This window comes from Metopolophium dirhodum, chromosome 9 (genome assembly GCF_019925205.1).
Source record: "Metopolophium dirhodum isolate CAU chromosome 9, ASM1992520v1, whole genome shotgun sequence".
Lineage (NCBI taxonomy): Eukaryota > Metazoa > Arthropoda > Insecta > Hemiptera > Aphididae > Metopolophium > Metopolophium dirhodum.
Window position 1 is genome coordinate 22,956,237 of NC_083568.1, and position 25,787 is coordinate 22,982,023.

At 30.7% G+C, this 25,787-nt stretch overlaps 1 protein-coding gene across 2 annotated transcripts in view; it reads right to left on the minus strand.

The window, feature by feature from the left end:
- The window catches only part of LOC132951576 (monocarboxylate transporter 2), a 172,860-nt gene that overhangs the window by 90,065 nt on the left and 57,008 nt on the right, over positions 1-25,787 (minus strand). Inside the window, exons 1-2 of one of the 2 annotated variants that reach the window (XM_061023348.1) lie at positions 5,339-5,683; positions 3,124-3,587 (exon numbers count right to left, since the gene is read on the minus strand). The exons of the other annotated variant lie outside the window; for it this stretch is intronic. Of the exons in view, the coding sequence (XP_060879331.1) occupies positions 3,124-3,388 (265 nt within the window). The 5' untranslated portion in view covers positions 3,389-3,587; positions 5,339-5,683. Of the gene's footprint in view, positions 1-3,123; positions 3,588-5,338; positions 5,684-25,787 lie in introns of those variants that run through there. 2 annotated transcript variants of the gene reach the window in all.

Sequence of the window (25,787 nt, forward strand, 5' to 3'; positions counted from 1 at the left end):
CATTTTGTCACGAAAAATAAAATATATTCTATTAATACAATATATAAAAATCGCTCTAGCAAATACAAATATCCCGAACAATTTTTATCATGCCACAGTTTGTTTGAATAGCCTTATGAATTCGAATCGCCGCAGAATATAATATAGACGGGCCATATAGACAGAATTATTATAGATGATGGTTTACCGAACGACGATAGTAGAAATAATAATAATAGAACGAACTTCTTAAGTTTGTAATATTATATTTTGTCAAGATAATTTATTACAAATAAATATATATGTATATAATATAATAATATTATGCTATATAGTATATATGTATTACGTTATACGCATCGAGGAGTTTGCGTATATCGTCCGAAAAACATTTAAGTTTATTCCCCTTCCTTTATTTCCTTCCTCAACTGTAAAACTCACTCCTCGAGAAATGCAAGAAAGTGAATTGCTAGTCGTTGTCGCTTGTTTTTGTAAGATTACCATTGCGCAGTAAACTAAATATCATAGTGTCTTTCAAAACGTATTATGCTGCGGTAATTATTTATGAATACATCACAATGTTATTATAAGACTATAATATAGATTCAAATCGATCGTTACGCGTTATTATAATAGACTTGCTATGGTTATTATTATTCATCGAATAGAAAAATACGCATGCTAAATTGAAACATAATAAACCACATTAGTGTTTAAAAAAGTCACTGGAGACCGTCGGAGCATTAAATCGTGCAGATAGTTACTCAGACGATACAATCATCGATTATCTCGTGAGGATATCTGCAGCAGTAGACCACGGTCTGTACTTAATCGCTCGTATATCGCATATATAATACGCTGTAATGTTGTATATTATATGCATGTTGATATCCTACACGATCGATAACGATTTAAAGATAAACACGAGTCACTTGTATGGTATAATATATCCCTATAATGTGTGCGTCCGATGCACAAGCCGCAACATAAAAACTAGGTGCAGTTTTAAGCGATTTCACCGTCACTATATTATAATAATAATATATTATGTAATAATATTAATACGTACGATTTAATTTTAAATTTATTTTACATCGATAAGTCGTATACGATATTTATACTTGTTTAGAATAATAATTACTGTAGATCAATAAATGAGTTATACATCTTATAAAATATATTTTAACAAACATTATTTTTTTTCGAATCCGCAACCAATATTTCATAACGATAATCACTGCAGTTCATTTTCGATAACATTCCAAAACAGTTAATAATATTTTTGGCCATTTTGTTTGATTTTAGTTTTGAAATAAAACAATTTTAAATATATATACAGAATATCTAACCAAACCACCAGCCCAGTACTTATAGGTACTAAAAAAAAAAACAATTGTTATTTTCTCAAAACCGCGGTAGATAAAATAATAAACTAAACAATTAATCAACTCTCAACTCCTAATCCCTATTAACGTATACTACACAGTAAATAATTCTATATGGGGCCGTCCGAGAAACCAATCGTGTTACTTTTCGGGATTTCTCGAATGCGATTACTCTCTTTCTAGGATTTCAAAGTTAAAAGTATAGCGTATATATATATATATATAATATGTGTATTATGTGTAGCATATAGTAGAGGGTTGTCAGACAATAAGTCACGTAACGTGTAAAGGGGGGGTGGGTTTCAGAGATCCGGGACGAAGTTTGTTGTTTCGTGTATGCCTTCCTGAGAGCTCCCCGATAGTTCGAATCGATGGTAAATTTTCAACTAAGTACATCTAGACATCGAGTCAGCCGTTATTGACGTTTCATCGCAAATGCGCCGTCGGATGACGACTGGATCAGACACACAACACCACTGAGGAAAATCCTGGACTACGAGTGACTAAAATCCTAAAAACCAGACCAACTTCGAACAGCAAGTTTGTGAGTAAGAGCTGCAGACATTACATTTCAGCGTAATTATAGTGCGAACGGAAAAATATTCGGTGCTTGTAAAATGTCGGATATCCGAAATCCGTATTTATACATATTTTAATAACATTTTTTATCTAATCGGATAGTTACGGTGTTTCCGAACTCATTTTATTCACGATTCAGATATACATAGTAAAAGTTTAATAGCACTCAAACACATGCGTTGTAAAATGGCCTTATAAGTTATAATAACCGTGAACTAGAACCTTATATGCAATAAACTCATTAAATATATACACAAACAATAATTGATGGGCGAGTCGCGATTGATTGATGAATTAATTACAACAACTAATACTTTGCGTACCAAATACATAATATATTTTTGTGATAATGAAAAGCCAAAAAAAAGAACGTGAGGAATTAAGCTAATATAAGATATAAAAAATAAACGATGTGAAATATGTTGAAAAATTAATATAATGACTTGATGGATTGGTAATATTGACAAACATAAAAGTTTAATTATATTTTTCAATTTTTGTGTAAAAAAAAACAAATACAAAAAAATAATATTAAAATCGTAAATTTTCAAAACACGACCTGCAGTATAAATAATAAAAAGAAAAACCTATTTAAACTAAAAGTTGGAAAACAAAATACAAAACCAATAAATGTACCTAAAACTGTGCTCCTTATCAATACCATCTATGCTTAGGATTTATGTAAATATAATATAGTAAAATAGTATGCTAAAATATTCAATGAATTTAGCAACATTTACCGAACTATCATTAAGTGAAAGTGAATCATCTTCTAATTTTAAAATATACCTACATATTGAATGAATAGTTACTTTTTATGACCTACCTAGTTAATTCGTTTGTGTATGTATTCCTTTCAAATAAACCTATGAAATTTTTAATACATTTTTAATCGTTTTTCGTTTAAGTGAAAAATCACAGATTCCATGAAATTATCAACGTGATTGGACATGCAAGACATTGGACATCTAGCCTCTACGTCAAATTAGTTTGAATATGCCACGGAACAATGTGCATTTTACTCGTTTCTATAGTTGCTATAAAATGCAATAATGCGCGATAATTCATTGTACTCAAAACATATTTTTTTACAAGTACCAAGTCGGATTAGACGAGAGTTTTTGTAAATGTAAGTACCTAGGTAATATATTATGTTATGTTAAACGTGTGCGAAGCTAACCTGCCGATCCGAAAGAGGCGTGAGGGAAATTGCGCGCGACAATCGGAAGCATGACGCCGGAGGACATGTGCAGCCCTTGGTTGAGGACGTGCACAGCAAACGACACGGCCACGACAATCCATCCCCATCCACCTTCCGGGTAGTAGTGCTGCTTGAGGGTGGGCACTTCGGTTTTGACCACCACCGGACACAGGACTTCGCTGCAACTGGGCAGGTCACTGCACGTTGCCAGCCCCGAGTCCAAGTCTGCTTCCATGTGTGCCATTCCGTCGCCACTGTACGATCACTGTCGTTGTTTATATCACTATATTATATACCACCGTTGTCGTTGGTCGGTCGGTCGGTCGGCTGATCGGTCGCCACTAGTCCGCCACTGATTCTGCGTGGCGGCCGACTATGCGGGCCGTTCGTTTTCGTCACCACTGCCGCCACCGCCCCTGCAGCTGTCGCTGGACGACAACCGACTGCAATACGGATCCATAGTGATTACCGGCGATTCGGTGGGAGGGGGGGGCGAGGGATACACAATTAAGTATATTATGAAGATGAAAAAAATTAAGGCATAAAAAAAATTACTTAAAGTAAAACAAGTGTTTATGAAAACACGAAAAAATTTCGTCGAAATCAAACGATCGAATTTCGATAGTAATATGATGATATAATATTAGTACTATAATAGGTAAACTATATAATATACGTAAGATAAATTAGCAAATTTTTTTTTTGCTTATATCGCGATTGTTTACGTTTACGTCTAATCGTTTTTCCGACGCGTAAGGCTTGCACGTGAGTTATTGAAACGCATGGTTTTTTATTTTCCATGTTATAGTAATTTCTTACGGGTTTTTTTTATGCCATAAATTTCTTAAGTAATATTTGTTCAAGGTTAGTATACAAACCATCATCTAGAATGGTCATAATAATTTATATTTATAAAATAAATATAGAGTTCGTTCTAGCCGACTGCTAAATATAGGTGTGACGTGTGCACGACCCGAACGCTACGAAACTTGGGGATTGATCTGTTTTCAGCTAACCGAATTTATGAATCAAAGGAAACTCGTCCCGGGAGGCGTGTATATTGAATCGCAATTATTGTTATTCTCCTGCGCCCCATCCTGAGCGGTCATCGTTACATCTTCAAAACCTGTTTATCGGTTTTTTATACGTTATTTATTATGTACGAGGCTGGTTTTCAAAACAAAAAAAATTGAACGAATTAACTCATCATAGCTTAAATACAAGGTAGACACAGTATCGACATGATTTTGCCCGAACAACAACAAATATATCATACAGCAATGAAATATATAAGAAAAAATAGATCTATATTATTTACCCAAAACCTTGACAAAATGAACTATTTACCATGCCTAAAAGTTCATTTCAGAATACCTAAAGATATTTCTATACTATATAGACATGGTAATGGAAAGTTCGTATCACCTTGATCATATCATGTTTTTTAACGTTTGTTTGATACTTACATTACGAACTACACATAGGATTTCTCTTTTATATGATACAGTAAATTTATTATTTAAACAAAAAAATATGGATTAAAATTTTAATGTAAATATGAAGTACAAAATTAATTTAAGATCAATATTTAAAATCATTGATCGTGATTTTCATTATAACAAATTTCAAATATAATACTATTTAAAAGTAATATAGGTAATAAGTTTAAATCAACTATTAAAACATTAATAACTTAATGATGAAGATAAAATTTAAATTAAATTAAAAATCTGTAACGAATTACACGATTTAAAATCGAGCATATAAAAGTTTACAGGCACGGTAAAAGATGAAAATAAACTAAAGTTCCGATTGCAAAAAAACAATGTAACATGATATTTTCAAAAACTCTTTACTCGGGCAAATTTGGTGTTACGGATTCGAATTTAACAAAAAATGGGACCCGGTTTTCGTGGTGAAACGATCGAAAAAAAAAAGAATAAAATATTGGCCATCGGTTTGACGGTGATCTAGAAAGGACGAACGGCGAAGAAATGAAACCGGATTTGAGTTGGAATATGACCCGAACGAATTAAGTCGAAAACGTAAAAAAAACCGACATGGGTGCCTATATCGAAATCGGTTTCGAAACCGCAGCAGACGGTATCGCGTGCACACGCCGTCGACAGACACCACGTCCTATGATATTATTACAAAGACGAAACAATGCCGGATATAGTGTGCGGCGGATTACCTCATGGACGCGGAAACTGTGCCCGCTACGCCTGTATAGCTGACAACTCGTAATTTTCGGCACTAGATCGAAATATTGTAATAGTTTTTCTTCCGAAATTGCGCAATCGGATGTTAAAACCTTAACGACTCTCGCGCACGTGCCATCGTCAAATATCGCTATCGTATACGTAGGTGTATATACATATATATATATATATATGATACAATATGTAAATAAAACAGTGCAAAGAAGAAAAACGACAGACGGCACACCGTGACGAGCGTAAAAAATGTCCACCGCGGACGCGCACTGGTGACCGTCAGGGCGAACGCGACGGCAGTGTAATCGAGACTGGAGTGTTGCTCACTGGTTGCGAGCTTCGAACGGCGGCGGCTGCGATCGCGGCGGCCGCGACGGCGGCACAACCCTCCCTCACCATCGCGGCGCGGTGGGCATTATAATAATAATAAATATTATGGTTTTATACGAGCTTGATTCCTGTTGGATGGGGAGTGGCCAAGTGTGTGATAATTATTAATTATCGGGTGTCTCGGTCTTGCATCGTGTCTCCGAATCAGTGGCATGTAATAATATTATTTAAATGAACAGGAGAGTTGAGGGCGTACCCCCACGATTAAGATTATTAAATTGATTTTTTTTCAATATCTATAGTAATAAAATCAATTTTTAATTTTATTTATAATGCGTATTCAAAAATTTAAAAAATAAAGCTTAGGCTCAACTGTGGGGGATCCACTCATATCCCCCCCCCCCCCAATCCACTAAAATACGACACTGCCTCGAGTGTGCGTGCGAGTGTGTGTCCGTGCAGTTAAATGTTACAATAATGTTGTGTATGTGCAGCGTTTATCATAACAATATTATATTATGTTATGGCTATTGTGTGTATGTGTGTGCGTGTAATGATATGCGTCACGAAACGCTTTTCTGGTTTTTATGTTTTCACGACGGAGCTTTAACCGTTGCACGGCGGCTGAGTGCGTGGAGGCACCACGTGCAGACTTGAAACGTCAAAGTTCAAAGTTGGTTAATGCAAAATTATGCCGAAGACACGTCAAGAGATGCTATTTGGCCCGACCGCGTAGGTCGCTTGGAAGTCCGTATGATAATTCGTAATAATAGATAATAACGGCCGCTGATAAAATTTGCCTGAATAGGTATAACCTATTATAGTTGTTTTGTAGTTACGACAGCTTTGCGAATCCAACGTTAAGTACCCATAAATGTGGTTGAAACTTAAATGGTTGATAACTCTGATACCAATACATTATACATTACAATATGTTCTTCAAAACGTTATAAACGATGCTATATAATATAATAATATGACTGTTAGCCAAAAACTAAACCACAGTGGCGAGAATTGGCTAACAAATGGTTATATAGTTAATAATCGTAAATTATAATAGTTTTGAGGTATATTCAACATAAATAGGTACCGTTGCCATTAATTATTATTATGATATTATAGCATGGTTATTTGGCATAAAATCAATCTCAACGTGCGCATATTGCAACTGTGCCGTTATAATAATATATCGGTACTATAATTATGTTACTTTTTCAATGTCATCGTGATATCATGAATATTCCTCATATACGCAACCAGAGACGGATACAAAAAGAGGTCTATAAAAAGGCCTTACACTTTATGTATAAGGGCTGAAGAACTGCCTCGATATACTATTTTGAAGATTTATATTCGTTTATATCAGTTAATATTTATAAAAAAGGTACATATGTAGGTAGTTGTAATACTTTATAGTCATTCAAATTACCTACCCACAATACTTAATGTTATATTAATTATGGTTTATCATTTTTTAAGCCAATGAGTATTTGATTTATTTATAACTTTTAACATTTATCCAACTAAATATTTTTTGTATCTAAATCACCTATTTTGTTCATTACCTACAAAGATGCCCCTCGATACTCAACGTATGTACATGACTCAAGTGACAAATTATAGAAAATATAAATAGTTCAATAAATTATGTTTACAATGTAATCGTTTATAATAATAGATATATCCACAATCCACTGTTTTCACGAAATATTTAATGACTTTGCTATACATTATATACTTTTTAGGATGAATGCACTTTTGCAGTATTTACCGAAACTCTAATACGATAGAAAGGAAAAAATAAATATTATTATATTCAATCGCGTTTGTAATATCGTAATAATTATCAGTATTATAATCAAATAATAGTCAATAAAGAAAGATAAGATATACAATTATAATTCGCCAGTCACCGATACCGTAAAATTTCATAACACCTATTGATTAGGTAGGTTTTAATGTTTTAATTTGAATATAAACACGAAAGTCACGCATTGAAAATCTACTGGAATAAGAAGTCCTTTTAATTTTTTATGAAATCGTTTGTGTGGATAGGTTGTAGACAATTGTGTAAAAGTATACCAGGTGATAAACAATGGTATGGTTATTAATATTATAAAATATTTTGTTCTTGTTCAAACTGCATAAGATTGATTTGCAATATTATATCTAAAATTAATACCAAAGACTAAATAGAAATGTAAAATTTAATTCCTTGTCAATAACAACGTGTATTAGAGTAATAAACTACGATTGGAATTTTTTGGAATATTGAAAAAATTATTATGTGATATAGGACTGGCGGCAATAGGTTTAATTTATTTGTATGCAAACTATACTTTTAAAAAACTGAAAATCTTTTATGTATTTACCAATTGCCTCACTTCAGCATAATATGAGACTATTTTGTCGTAGGTATACAAAACAATAGGTACTAATATGTTAAAGATGAAATGTTAATTATTGTTGACTGTATTTAAATTAGACGCTGACCGTATCGAACTTTAACCCCGAGGTTAAAGGTCCCAAATGGGGCATGTGCGTGTACGGCCATCAGAAATCCTTATAATTGACGCCAAAAACAACAAGGTAATAAATAGCGGATAATAATAAAAACCAAAAATTATAAAGCGGATTTGACCCCATTTGGACTTAGTAATTTTTTTTTTAGCTACTTATATCTAATAATGTACACGAAAGTGGTAATTTTTATAGCGACCTCGAACGATGACGACTAAAAATAAAATAAAAATACGAGTACCTACATAACAGCAGACTGCTGTTGTTTTAACAAAAAGGTTTCGGTATTTTATTTATTATAAACATGCATTAACTCTTTTTAATTCGACATAATTATCATAATATTATATCATTATATAATGACCGATTTTTTTTTCAAAATAATATTTATGAAGTATACCATCCGTATACTTACACCATCGTAAAAAGTACAATAATGAAGACATAAAATCGTCCAACTTTTATTTATGTACCTACATTTTATAACGATATAGGTACATTTATTACCTATAATCCGTGCATGTTAATATTGTTTTCTTTAATGTGCACATGTAAGTCGTTTTGTCGAGTTCGTATATGTAGGTATAGGTATCTAACGAGAGTTTATATGCGAATAATTAATACGAGTAGTAGTCTGCTATAATGATTGTTTAAATTTGCATGCGGTAAGCGCTAAGGATATTATACGTCACATGGGGGGGGGGGGGGGCTGGACGACGTGATTTAAGCACAGAGAAAAATAAATATAATTATTAGCAATTTGTCTATTCCGTATCTGAAAGCCGAATTACCATACATAATTGTGATGCATTAGACGTGTTTGTTAGTTTTAGAAGAAAATCAAACAGCCGTGGGCTGGCTGCTTCTATATACGCCAGCGTGCGTACGTCATCATTCGTATATACATTTTAATGTCTCCGCCCCATATGTCCGTCACGAGAAAATAAGTACAGCGTATAATGAAATAATATGCCTTACAGGGTAAATAATAATAGTAATAATAATAATAATAATAATAATAAAAACGTAATAACAGGTACCGATGCACCAGATTGTGTGTATATAAATTCTATTTCTTGAAAAAACAGTGTAATAACTAACCGTATATGTCTGCTAATTACAGACGTTTAGATATTTATAAACAAATGTATTATTTATTCGAATATTATATTATGACCAAGAGTCAAACTTATGTACGTCATGATAATATTGTTATAATAATATTATATAGCGTATGAACGAATTAATCCATCGTCGTGATTTATGTCGTCCTTATACATAGTATAATAATATTATAATCGTAAGAGATATGAAAAGTTTTCATATTAATAAAATATAATATGTTGTTGAAAAAAAAACAAAAATGTGCGTACACATACGACGCTGTCATTAAATAAAAATACAATATTATGATATACCGCGGCATATATTATGCGGTATCATAAGAGAAAAATTACAAAACACAAGTGCCCGCATACGGGTTAGAAAAAACGAGACCCACATTTAGATTTTCGGGATGACGGTTGGCGACACGTTGGGAGACGATCGGTTAATACTTGTCAGGGATTTTTATACAACCCTATCGCCCCATATATTATCCTGAAACTCGACGAAAACTACGGTTTGTTTAATTTCCCGTTGCATTAATGCCCGAGCGTACTATATATTATCTATGGAGGTATTTTTAATTAAATTCCACGAGCACGTGCACGGGAGGCATTCCACAAAACGAGAATCTCTATACTACTACCTTATACCCAACGGAAGCACAATATTATTTTCTACTTCTTCTATCGACACGGTTGCTTAACTAAACGGAAACGTAACCGCATGAATGATAATTCCGAAAACGTAATACCCTTTGTTTGTTTGTTAAACTTATTTTTTAAATTTTTTTTTATTCGATACGTATTACGATGACGATGTCCTACAACACGATATGTTAATATAGTTTGTGTGTGGGATTTGTTTTACATCTGGACACCTTAGCTGTATTGTTCTTAGTAGTTCGTTTAATAGTAATAATATAAATACTTAACACGTCCATTAAATACTATACTAATCGTTACTACTAGGTACTAACAATACTTTGTATAGGCAATAGGCAATTATAATGAGTCTTACGACAACTACTATAATTTATAGGTATTGGTTGTACTTGTAATGAACATATTTAAATACATATGACGCGTGTCACTAGTTATAATAGTTGCGTTGAATAATGCTCTTAAATGTATTTCAAACCAAAAACGTTTATCTATAAAATTGGTATTAACTATATATTATTATATTAGATAAATATAGGTACACAAGTAAGTGATTGCTCCAAAAATTTAATAATAATATTGTTATGCGCTTAACACTAATGCATATACGTTTTTAAATTCTAAATAAAAATCAATAAAAACAACTTAAAAATAAAAAGATTTAATAAAATAAAAAATACCTTACACGGTTGTACTGAAATTTCAACGATCCATCGGTATATCAATAAAAAAAGCCAATCACTCACCTGGAAAAAAAAAAAGGAAAAATGTCAAAACATATATTGTTATAATAACCAAAGCACATTGTTCGTAAACGAATAGCATAAAAAATGTAACAACACGATATCAAATTATTTTAACATAATATAATGTTGTCGGTAAGGAAGGTTGATATATTAATAAAATACAAATAAATTCTAAAAGCATACACAAGCACCGGACCGTTTATTCGGCTGTGCGAGTATAATACAGTTTCAACTTTCAGCGTTTTCCATATGCTGTTGATTTGTTGGTCCGTTTTCGGTTTTGGCACCAAAGAAGTTTTGCTAAAAACCAACGGAATTCTGTCCTCTACACATAGCCTGCTGGTGGCTTATGTGCGACGTATACGATATTATAATAAATTGTGCACTGCTGTTATTATATGCAAGCAGACACTCCTATTCCGAACACCGATAAGTCACATGACCACGATAGATAAAATACGTAATGCATTTATATCATATTGTATATTATGCTCGTTTTCTTATTCTATTTTCTATCTCAGTCCTGCGACTAGATCATAATAATAATAATATTAACAATGATATAAAATCATCGAGTACGACAGAGACCAACCAACCACTACCATGGTCCTTCTACATAATAGAAAAAGTAGTAGGCATTTTTATTTTTATTCTCGTAGTTATTATTTATGAACTGGAATTGGCGCCAACGAGCCTAGCGCAAAAGTTCCGTCTCCTTGGTCGGATACGTACTGTACCATTTTAGGGATGTTTTTAACGATTCCTATCTCCCCCAACCGCAATGACAATTCGCAGACACCAAACTGTATTTATTATTTTATGTCATGTGAATACGCTTATTTTCTGGTTGCCATTTTTCTGACAAACTCATAACTTTGCTTTTTTATTTCTTAAGTAACACGCATTCGACGAAATTGATGTTTGGACAACTACAATCTGGATTTATTTTTGTGCTTGTAAATATATATATATATGAAAATGTCAATTGTATTAAGCAAATTTATGTGCGAAGTTAACATCCAGCTGAGATTATCCCTATATTCCCTGGATATGTAAGTTTTGAAAGAACTCAGACTAGCTGTAGTATAATATCATGGTATATAAACAAAAAAAAAAATACACGGCATTGTGATTTTAATTTTGTAATAAAAAAAAACGTTAGAAATTATTTACAAATTAATGAATAATAAATTCCCACATATTTTTTTTAATAATATTTAAATTTGATATTTTTAAAAATAATACGAAATTGTACGATGTTAGTATTATGTTACCAGTCATCAATATACCTAGTTTTTATATTTTTCACATAAAAACACGTTCAAAGTTAATGAGGTCCATAGATTTATAAGATTTATCGTAGTTGTATTTTAAACAAATTTAATTCGGCCAGAGCTTAAAAATATATTTTATATTTAAAAACGAAAACGCCCGTATGTTACATATTATAATATTAGTACGAGTATAACATAAATGCAATAATTATGCTCCCAATTAAAAAAAAAAAAAAAAACTAAAAATAACCTATATGGACCAGTTCAGTTTTTATATAGAAATACTTTGGGCATAAATTAATTACAATGATTGTACAAGTGCATTTTAAAAATTTAGCTGCAAGTCACGAATTGCACATTAAATAATCGCACCTGATTAATGTATGTATAATTGGTGAGTCCGTAAAAAGCAACACATTTTACCTCACGTTAAGTAATGTCAATCGATTTAACAGAAATGTAATTTACAATACATTTTAAAACTATATAATGAACTATTATACAAGGTTTTGAATAGGTATTTTAATTATCATATCGTCTCATTCGTGGGACTTAATTAATTTAAATAGATTTATCTATGAGTGTATTATGCATACGCAACTATACGCGAAACGGTATTTATGTTCCTACTATGAAAATTAAACGGATTTATACGATATTAGATTGGTATAGGTACCTATAATTTACTCTTTGTGTTCACTCTCGAGTTCAAACTTCGGTTGGATTTACCTATAGTCATTAGAGAGCAGGCTATGTAATATATTATTTGCAATTTCTTGGCACTAAATTATCATTATTTCATCTGGGATTGAAAAAAGCAAACACGTGCGATGACCTGTCAGTTTTTAACACTAATTCATGCACCGATAACTTATAGTGTCTTCATTAAGGCTAAAGCCTATTAAAACTGACAGTTTATATACAAGTCGTTAATGATAAAAATTAGCAAACCACGTAATTTCACTTAGGCCGGCATGAAAGGAAACCAAAAGATTACTCGTGCCGCGAAAATGCGTAGAAAAAATAGTTTAGTTGCATCATGAGAAAAAGATCTACTGCGGCAGTAGTCGATTATTAATGTGATTCTAAAAATATGATGTCTCTATTTCCAGTTTTAACCTAATAATATACAAATACTAAACTTAATAATATGTTTCGAGAAAGAACATGACACTTAGCTAGATATATGTCAACAAAGTGCAATGTTTACGGTAGTTCAGAAAATATTATTCAAATTGTTCTGTAAAGCTGACACTCGGCCAACAAAATCTACTTCGGCTTGAATAGTGTATCATACAAATTCCTTTAAATATTATAATAGGTAATACATCATAATACGAACTATTAATAAACGTATATTTATTGGTCAATAGCTGCGAGAATGCAGATCCAAAATATATTAAAAAACGTATAGGTATATATTATATAGTTATAATTTAATGTAAAATTAAGTATATGTATTATAATATTATGTATTTTCGACAGTACCACCACTATAACAGTACCTACCTACCTACTATACCTATATCATTTTATGCTACAACGTAAAAGCAACCAATAATAACTTTGATATGGATAATAATATTAAATAGTTAATTAAACACACAATCATTAAAAAAAATAAATTGATTTTTATGATACCATGGCATTAGGTAGGTACCTACCGCTTATAGGTCCGTTCAAGGTAGTCTAAAGCTAAACAACTATTTAGTTGATTAAAAATATACATAAAATGAATCTATTTTCAAATGAACGTCTTATAACATAACGTATTTGAAATGACTCGTCGTATACGAATATGATACTATTATGTGTGTGTTTTTTTAAATAATCCAATTCACAAAAACCGAGATATTATTATTACAATATGAACGGTTAAAATCTCATTACTCTGCCATTACTCATCTCATCAAAATATTATGTGTATATATGTATACACCAAAATAGCGAACCTGCAGTAGTACGTATAGATAATAATAATATGTAATTGTATATTTTTTAATATTTATAATTTTGATAGATAGCTTTGAGCGTATTATATAGGTAAAACTTTATACATTTTAATTAACTGTAGGACTGTCTATAATAATCTCGACTCGCCACAGCGAAAAAAAAAATACGTAATGTATACCTACCTGACGTTTATTTGCATAAATATGTTTTAAACAAATAATATTATGATTTTTAAATCGTTTTCGTTGTATATATTTTAATATTTTAATCGATAGTAATAATATAATATTATTGTGTCCTTCCAATAATTTATTATTCTACGTGAGGCCTACCTGACCCGGGACGCAGTATTATTCATACAATAATAATTATTACTGTGAGTATAAAATACACTGGCTAATTTATAAATACGGATTAATTTGAATATTAATTCATTCAATTTTAAGTATGATTTAAACTGAGCCGAGAGTTTGAGAGAAAAACGGTAAATCAATTAATTTAATAAATTAATAAAAAAATAAATAAAAAATTACTTAGCTGTGAATAGGTAAAACGAAATGAGAAATAGAATGAAGAAACCTTGGAGCTTCATACCACTGCCGTTAATATTAAAAAATAAATACAATAGAATATCACGGTTTTTCTGGCACTTGCTTGGCTAAACGCCAAAGAAAAAGTGACAAATTAACATAGTTTGTTATTCCACGGAAACAATAACTTTCAAAAACACTCCGAGTAGAGTGGAGTTTTGTTTTGTTCTATTATTTTTATTTTTTTTTATTGTCCTTTGAAAACACACACACGAGTTTCCATTAAAAGCGTTTTCCGGTGACGAAGCGCGTAGACGAACAAAAAAAAAATGTCATCCGTTCAAAACTGGTTTTTTGGTTTTTATAATTTTATACGGATAACGATGAGAATATTATTCGTGTGCCCAAATCCCTTTGCTTTGTCAAAACAGTAAACATCTAACTGATGTGTGGGAATTCACAAATCTTTGTACGCCGATCACGCAGATTGCATTAACATAACCTGTTAAGTTTTAATTACTAATCAACTATATTGAACATGCAATCCAAAATCACTATTGGCTGTATAATAGTTGTTGTATTGCCTCAATTGATTTTAACATTTAGTAATTATAATTACACACACATTAAAATTAAATTCTACCCACATACATATAATAATATATGATAATATAATATTTGCCCGTTATTATTATTCGTGTATAATAAATAATGTTATACGATAGTGATGAGACGCTTTCGATTTCTATATGAGTGACTTTTCTGAAATCATTACTTGAAATAATTTAGCTGTTGCAGTGATCGTTCCTTTTTACAATGATGCATATTAAATAAACAAATCTGACACTATGATATAAATATCAGATCGCACGAGAACATTATTATTATTCTATAGAACTTATTCAATATCAGACATTAGGTACTATTCTAATACGTGTTTTTATCGTTCTAATGTAGACAGTATGTACCTATTGCATTGAATAATATATAACGTGAAATCAGTTTATTAAAGTATAACTGTTTTATAATATTTGTTATTCAAAATTACAGTTGTGAGATTTCACATCGCTCGGATAATAAGCACTTGCATATTATATAGATAGAGTTGCATCATATACAAATAAAATATGAACACTGCAACAGTTACGATCTCTGAACAGGCTAGTTCAATAATAGACCAACTGAATCACTGCCTAGCAGTAATTTTTGATTAATTATTAAATCGTTGAAACCTACGTATCTAAAACCTGTAAAATTAAATTCTAGTTGTAGCGTGTACGCGTAACTGTAATTGTTTCATAAAATCAATGCACACACGCTATTTGAATTAAGTTTGATACTTTATGTTATTATAATAATATGTATTATACTATACCACTATATTTATAAATAAATAGTGGTTTTATAAAGTAATAAAAAAATGAACTTCTTCTGCGATTACACGCTACGTTATTATATACTTTATAGGTCGTTCTCGCATGTAATACGTTTATTATTTTTAATTCGAGTAGGTAGATATAGGTATCACAATATTATGTTGTTTAAATAATTGATTAAACAATATTATCTCATCGACGTTTGTCTGAGCGTTTCAGCGTATTTTTCAGTAGGCATGTGACATGACGACCAACTACGTATTGGGTTTGACTTGAAATACAAAAATTAAAGCGATTATTTATGAAAATATTATGTATTTCACATGATACGGAACGATGAATAATATATTATCATTATTAAAATATAAATAAGGTTGTTTGACATAAACAATACCTAGGTATGTTGTGTTATATACCCGTATAATATGTATCAGACGTGGTTTTTTTTCATCATCGTATGGTAAATAATAATAATAATAATAATAATAATAATATACTGTGTACAACATAACAGTAATAGTATTTATATTGGACGCGACCGGTCAGGTTCTTTTCTATCACAGTAATATTTAGAATTTAGATGCCGAAACCGAAAACACTTACATACGGTAATAAATAATAACTCGCGATAAGTATAGGCACGCACAGACATCATATGTCAGAAATATTTTTTTTCTCCCGTATATAGGTGATAGGTTTGGTAACTAGAAATGTGAACTACGACGGAAATAGTAGATCCGAACAATTTCACGATATTTGCTGGTATAGATAATAGCTCGTGTGATTATATCGCCTGTATTCGATTGTATAAATATCACAAATCGTAATATTGTTATATGCGTACATTGAAATAATATGAAATTATGCTCGAAAATCATTCACTGCAGCTCGACCGTAATAATGGTCGACAGCTGCTGCAGACACGTCGCAATAATTATGTTATGGTCGACGAGCGTTGACAATATGTCTGATCGTATCCGTATTTTGCTACATCTCTAGCTCGCATCCGAAGTTCTACGAAAGATTGGCAAATATAGTATTATATACGCGGCGTGCCAGTGATATAATATTTAATATAGTATATTATAATGACTTCAATGATAATAATAACAAAAACGCGTCAAACCCGCCACTATAATATTATATAACCACTGCGCGACGATTACGCTGATGGTGTCGGGGGGGGGGCACATCCTCGGGGGCCCATTAATCCTATCCGTTATTATTACGAACCCTATCCGTCACACTCGGTGTACACATATAAAAATAATAATATAATATATACCGTCGTCGTCGTCGTCGTCATCAGAGGCGTCCTACTTCCACCCTCCACACGCCATCAACCACCCCCGACCGCCAAACCGCACTATAGCACGCGACACCCACGCCACTTCACCCATTCACCGCGCAGAGCCTGCGTGCGTGTTCGCGGCGGATTTATTGGCCACTCGAAATCCCTCAGTATAAAACGCCAAAGATCGCAACAGCCAATTCACCATATATTATAGCTGTTTTGCGTTGCGGTGGGAAAAAAATTCTCGTTAACGGAATATTAGAAGCGAATATTATAACATTAATATCTCGGGGCGTGTATTATGAATGCATTGTTCACTGCTGCAGCTGATAAATTATAATAATAGTATAAGTGTGTATGTGTGTGTGTGTACTATACAGGATGGTACAATAAGTGTCGATTATTTATCATAAGCGAGAGCGCAGTGTTTGCAGGGTTATAAATGTTAAAATAATATTTGCAATTTTTTAGTCCAAAACGATGATAAACGTACGTAAAGTAATTTACTGTGATTATTGTGTAAGATTCAAATAACGCCCCGTTCAGCATAATTTCCAATCGTATACCATTATAATTTAAGTTATTATTATAAGCAGAACATTTCACTCAAACAACTATACAACTGTTCGTTGTTTAGTAAAGTAATGAATGATTTTGATTTTTAAACAAAACGGCTGTAATAAAATATATTAGCTTTTACCATTTTCTAGCGTCAAAATGGTTGAAATTTGTTTTTAATGATCAAACTACTGTATATTGCATTATATTTGTGGCTGTAAAATCAGAAATCTCTGGAAGGCTAACACACGATGTACACTCGTAAAGTTGACTTAGATTTCAGTTATTTTAATTAAAACTGTTATTTAGTTTAATAAAATAAATAGGACTACCGTGGTTAGTATATAAACTATTGAACCGATGAATCTATTTATACAGATCGCTAATATATTTTTAGAAATGCCGGAACCGTGTTTGAAAATAGAGATAAATTTGATATCTAGGAACATTAATTTGAACGAGTGAAAAATGCAGCTTTCAAATTTATATATTTTTTTAACTATTTCGTCGAAAATAAATATTATATGTATTATTTAAAAAAACAAAACAAAAACGACATGTACAGGGACACGGTATGAGATACATCCTGTACAAATATAAATATATTTTATGAGCTTACGAATCAGATGGATCGGTATTTTTATCGACTATAATAATATAAATCATAAGAACAGCCGTTAGTGTTGGTTATGTTGGACGTTGGTGTTCGATAATGGTTGGAGGGAAGGGGGTAACAGTCGATTTTACGCACACAAACGGCTTAATGTTTTTTTTCTCAATATAATCTATAAATTTGTCCGATACGATCTATAATATTTATAGAGTTTTATACTTTAATCACCTTTAAAAATTAATGGATTTTATATAATAATAATAAAATAAGTACTTTATGTATACACACACCATAAAACAATAATTATTATTATGAAACTTTATTCGATCGAACATGTGGATACAATGCAATTTATATTAATTATATTTACTTCTGAGGTATGTGCAGTATTCAGTGCATGTGTTGGATAAATATAATATAGTTAAACCTTAAAACTAAATTGAAACTAAACATTGTACTTATAAAATATGCAATGTTCGTAAAATAAACGATTCAAAATTGTCTGTATAAACTATCTCTTAACGTAAAATGTAATTAGCTTTTTCGTTATAAATATTAATTTAACTAATAGAAACGTTTATTTTAATTAAAAAGAATATAAACTTAGCAGGTAGGCAGAAATATAATACTTAACCACTAAATATTTTTGCTAAAAAATAATATATTTTACACAACGCACTGTAGTGATATTAAAACAAGGTATTATAAGACATCAACATGAATACGTCATTATTATAAAATATAAATTAGGATGATAAAATTGTTTATGGTTCATAATACCATATAATGTGATGTGATTAATAACTTTTATAGAAATCTAAGTCATTTTGTCTTCATTAAACGTTTTACCTAATCATAATATACGTAGGTATTAGTTAAATAAGAAAGAATTTTACGTTGAATATATAATAGATACATATATTTTTTTTATCTAACACAATAGTTAATTTGTATTTTATAAATTAAGATCATATTATCAAATACCAATAGTAACATTGTGTACATAATTACAACACAATACATACTTGACGATTTTACATAAAAGAAGGAAGTGTGCTTACATAACATTTTTGTTAAAACAACATGTGTATATAGGACATTTTCTAAATTATTTTGTTCAACAAAATATTATAATTTATTTATTTTATTAATTTATTTTGCGTATTAACTCATTAATCAAGAATATAGTAAGTAAAATTAAATAGTGTTGTATCAAGATAGATTTGAATAGACAAACATAAACTACATATAATTTAATAATTAGGAACACATAATTTCAAGGCTGGGCAAGTTAATGATTTTTTTTAACTCAGTTAAGTTAATATGCACTAATAACAAAAAGTTAAAAGTTAAAAGTTAATTTAACTATAGGTTAACTCAGTTTAGTTAAAAGTTAATACAAACGTTTTGTTAACTTTTTATTAAGTTAAAAAAAAGTTAATATGTTTATACAACGCTAGCGTACTTAATTTTTTTCCAACCCAAAACTAAATTATAGAATATAGTGTTAATACTTCATACAGTATTTCCATATAAGTTAGATTCGAATGATACAAATTTTAAACTTTAAACAATTTACGACACATATTTTTTGCCACGAAAACGAAATAAACTGAAATAGTGAAACATTATAAAATTAAAAACAAAATAAATTAACTTAACTTACTTCTTAAAATGAAAAATTAACTCGTTAATTTCACGTTAATTAAGAAAGAAATTTAGTAAGTTAACAGTTAAGTTAATGAAAAGCCAAAAGTAACTAGTTAAGTTAAAAAGTTAAAATAAAATTAACTTTTTAACTTAACTTTAACTTTTTAACTCGTTAATGCCCAGCCTTGCATAATTTAGATTTCCTTCACGTTACTCATAAAAATATAATTTCCACAAATTAAAAAGCCAACTCACAAAACCGTAAATGAAATAATGTAAAAACAAAATGTGGACATGATCCGAGCACATAGTAATATGTTTGGAGTAGGGTGTTTTGTTAAGTAGGCCATTAGAGTATATAGGGTTAGGTTTTTTTTTTTTTTGAAATTGATATGGGTACTAAATAAAATGTTTAACTGGAAAACCGTAAACAATTACATTTTGAAAACCAGTGGCGCCAAAATCAATTTTTTTTTCATACATTTATATTGCAGCAGACACCAATGCCATTAGCAATATTTGCGTTGAAATGTCAACAAATATGCCTCACAGGCGATGTCCCCAATTATTTATACTGTGATCGTTCATTCGTTGCACAAATATAAAATTATACGTAAAATACAAGCACAGAAAATAATTATTTTAATTGGAGTTAATTTTTTAGGCACAAAGTAAAATTTACATTTCAATTTTAAATGTTTTCTTGGGTAAAAATACTTTATAAAAGATAATTATTGTCGGTCAAAGTTTTTGAATTATTCCCCCAAGTGCTCCGTACAACCCCAGTGTTCATAAATTGTATTTATTAATTGTTTTTCTTTTTCCGTCATTTGTTCAATGAACGATTTATAAAATCTGAAGACAAAAATTTAAACAATAAACACAATACATAACATTTATTCGACATACTTTTACCATTCAAATGTTCACGTGCGATTCATATAAGTTATATCCATTACCATTAAATATGCAAAAACTGAAACGTAAAACCAAAATAGATATTATATTTTTTTTTTTTTTGGTATTCAATATGTTACAAAAAGAGAACAATAAGAATAATTGATAGTAAATATAAGTTAAAATAAAAATAAAAATAGATTAGCGTAGTAAAAATATGAATTTGTATAAGTACTGTTAATTGCACAGGTACAGTAACAGACTTTCTGCGTTTTTTTTTTTGTACGAAATCTTTTCTTTTTTTTTTTATTAAAAATATTGAATTACAATCTATACAACTTCTGTACAATAAGTAATTTTGATTTAAGATATTTACACAGCGAGACTGACAGATAAGGGAGAGCAATCAGTAGTGCCACCCGATAGATTACTTGCACGAAATCTAAAATACAATTCTACTGCTGGATATCAAATGTAAATGAAATTGAATTCTGTAAAAATTTAATTACAAATTGTCTATTAGATGGAATGTGACTGTTAAATTTAAATTTACTAAATTAAATTTGTTCTACAAATATTTAAAATATGTTCACATATGATAAAACAATTAATCTAGTATATTATCAAACGACTGTTCTTAAAATTTATTTGTATATAACAATATATTTTATTCATCTAAAATACCTTTTTGCTATGCACGTACTAACAGTTGTTTGTAAAAACGAATCTTATTGGCCTTATTTGGCTATTGAATGGGTGACAACTAGTAAAAATTAAAAATATGTTTTCACATAATTATAATATTTTTATGAAATATTATTGATATAATATTATTATACGCGTAGTGCGTACGTGTAATGTGTGTCAAAATTGCGTTACAGATAAAAAAAACAAGTGGAGACAAAATTTCGGATCAACTAGAAAACAAGACGCGTGTTTATAAAACACCCACTATAGTCGAGGCACGTGAAAGTTCAGTATTTTGTTTGATGGATACGAATATAGCAATAAATTGTTATACCATAGGTACTGTTTCTCTATTTGGGGGGTTTTTTTTCGTATTACCCCCTAAATCGATACCTAAAAAATACGTTTGGCAATCGTGACGGCAAAGAGCAGCATACATTGCCCCGCCAGACCGTAGCTAGTAGGTAGGTATTAGTCCTGACTTTATGAATTATGTAGGTACATCGGACCATGCGACGTGCTAACCCGACCACGCTCCGACCATCGATAATCCTTTACCTTTTACTTCGTTTTATCTTTATTTATTATTCTTTTCAACAAACACAAACTCACGTCCGTTGCACCCGGTGACGGATCGCTTGCAGACGACGGCGACGGTCCAATATATAATGTGTTCTTAATCACACGCGTGAGTAGAATATTTAGATAGGAAATGGATTACGGCAGAATGATTTCTAATAGCCGTCAGACACTACGGTGTGCATCGTTGTATATATTATAATATTATGCTACATTGTACATTGACGTTGATCGGCCGCGATGAGGAGAAGGAGTAGGACGAGGAGGAGGAAGGTCATTTTCGTGATTGGTCCCCCGCAGCTAACGCTACATATTGTAATAATAATAATAATAATAATAATAATATAAAAACTATTACCTATTATTATTATTATTATATATTATTATTGCCACCGCGAGTGTATACTTTTGGCTTCAATGGAGCGTTATCTACAGGGTGATTAACCAAATACGAACTCGTGTTTTGTACCTTTGAACTACACATTCGTACTGTGATTTTTGAAATTTTTTATTTTATATTGTGGGGGGGAGGGGGGTTGCAGAACGATATTTTAAAATACCTACTTAATCTCGTATTTCAAACTAGAACCCCCCCCCCCTCTTTTACTGTATTGGTACTGTTATACGGTAGATGGATGATTTTTATAATACTGTTTTTCTGTATAAATCGAAATTCAGACGAGTTAATTTACTTTATGCATGTATTAAGAACAATAGTAAATATCATTATCAGTAATATCATTCTGTATATGTAGGCATACTGCAGTACATTTGTACGCATCATTATAAGAAACGCGAAAATATAAAATGTTTCGACTGAAAATGTTGTCTAAAAAGGTTAACAATATTATATAATGATAATATTGTTCCTATTTCATGTTTGTATAATATGTGTTTACGTGCTCAGTAATTTTCATTTGTTTTGCGAAATAAATGCGAGGGAATGGAAATGAAATTAAACGCGCTCGTAAGAGTAAACTTAAATAATTTGTGTGCCGAACGTGCGATATATTTTAATTCTGTAGCTGTATTCGAGTTAACTTATCGAACACCTTGTAATGATAATAAATTATCATAAAGTTGGTTGATAAAATGTCATGAATAAAACGATAATTAATCATGCAGAGTAAAAATAATAGTAAAATATATTATTAACTAGGTGCTTTTAAAATAAATCAAAATCATTTAATAACTATTAAAACGCATAATATTTCAAAAATAAGAACAATCCATTAATTACGCTTGAGCGGAAGATGACAACATTGACAACGCTGTAGCAATTCGTTACTGTTATGTTAATATGCTTATGAAATTTTCGAGTTGATGTATTACAGAGTTGGCCAACTCAAAGCGATTAGTGGGTTAATTTTTTTTCAACACCATGAAATACTTTACTCGGAGGTCAAAGCCAATTTTTTACGACACACAATTAATTTTTACATTATAAAGGTAATATAATATGTAGGTGTACTTATATTAAACCAGGGGTCTTCAACATTTTTAGGCAGCGGGCCACCTTTTGTTTTTTAAAAATCTCGCTAGCCGTATACACAAGAATATTATATGATAATAAGCAAAAAAAAAAATAGGTTATCAATAATATTATTTTGACGTATAATGAATATACAAATATTATTATATGCTTAAAATCTGTTGGCGAGCCTCAAATAAATATATGGCGAGTTGAAGACCTCAGTTGTAATAAATTGTAAACATACGATAATCATTAGCTAGTACCATTATATAATATTATATATTATTTTAGAATAATCTAAATACAATTACGAAGTAAATCGATATTTCCAAAAGCAACCTTCAGCATTCTTACACCGAAAAAATGTAAAACCTAGGGTAAATTAACGAGTTTTTATTTTTTTTTACTGTTCTTAATCAACATTGTTGACATTGGCTAGTAGTTACAAATTAACGAGTGTAGTGTAGTTTATGTCAAGAGTCGCATTGGAAAAAAGTCATTCAGTATATTCGCCACGAGGAAACTGTCTGTTTTATAGGTTTCTAAAAAAAAAGTATGTAACAAATTTACAAAATAAATAAAGATATACCTTATACCATATGCCTATCGTGTGTGTCCGTTCATCTGTCTGGCATGTCCACAACCAAGTCACCGTGGAGAATACAAAATGATTTATGTGTATACTTCGTACGCACTCTCGTCTATAGAAACTAAAACTTCAGTTCGTCCGAAGAGTATAACATGTATCGTTCTTCCACGCTCAGTTGTTTTCCTATATATATATATATGTATAGAAATATACTGCTTGTATGGGGAAGTTCGATTGAAAAAGTCTACGAAAAAGTCCAAGATTTTCTTTTAAAATTCAGAATTATTTTCATTCAATAATAAAAAATAAAAATCGTACCCGGAATAAATAACTACGGTGTTGAAAAACAGCACAATATCAATATTATATACTATACAGGAACGGATTTGATTTGATTTTAAATTATGTCCACTGTTTTGAACACTGTTGAAATTAAATATTATGAAAATCGATCAGAGCATAGGTACATTTTTATAACGCAATACAATAATAATTGTATATTCTTGTAACTTTATATCAATAATTGCATAAAAAAATTAGGCACAAAAGTTACATCTCATGAAAAGCCAAAGGCCGTGCTTGAGGGGTGAGCACAATATATATTATTATACGCATTGCGAGTAGCGGACTACATAATATATTATAATTTGTACAATTTTAAACACGACTATCGTATTATATTTCAACAATTTAGTTAGCGTTGTCCAAATCCATTATAGAAAACAATATAATTTTTAGCTAAAACTATGGCTATTACCAAAATGTAAATCAACGACAAAAAAAAAGTAACACTATTATATTTCCCGCCTATTCCCAAATGAATATAATCACTGACAATATTTTTTATCTATTATAGTCACATCTTATTGTAATAAAATTACTTTTCTTTATCTCTGCAGTATGTATATTTTTATGTTTTATTTGAAAAAATCTAAAACTGAATATAAAGTTAATCATAGACGATAAGTTAAAAATTTTTCGAATAAATTCCAGGGGGATAGAAAAACTTCTCCAATCAAAAATGAGTTGGTGGCACTCAAACCTATGCTCAGAAAAATACCAAACAGTCGGTCGTGGACTGCGTTTTAAGATAATATTATAGTGAAAACTATTGTTTAAAATAAAACATTTATTTCCAATTACAATAAAAATAAAAATTACGTATTAAAAAATTGCGAATCATGTGACGTTAACTACACATTTGTGAGCAATAAACGTTGACTTGATGTTATCGAATTCTAAAATACTCCAAGGGTTACAAATCAATGGGAATAATATTTCACAAATATAAAAACGATACGCTAAAAGGGAACACTATTTGGCTCGAAGTAAATCGTCTGCTTGAGTTTTAGTAGTTTCATTAGACACGATAAATCACTATAAATTGTCTCAAATGTTCCGGAAATAAATGTGAACGATTCTCTTATTTCCACGCGAAGATTCATTGGGTCATTTGCTTTGATACAATTCCACGATTGCAATATGTATTTCTCGAAGGCTGAGCGATAATAATATATTTCGGACGATCACGTAATGTGAACCAGATAACGCTCTCTGTGCGACTACGACACTGTACATTTCAGCAGCCATC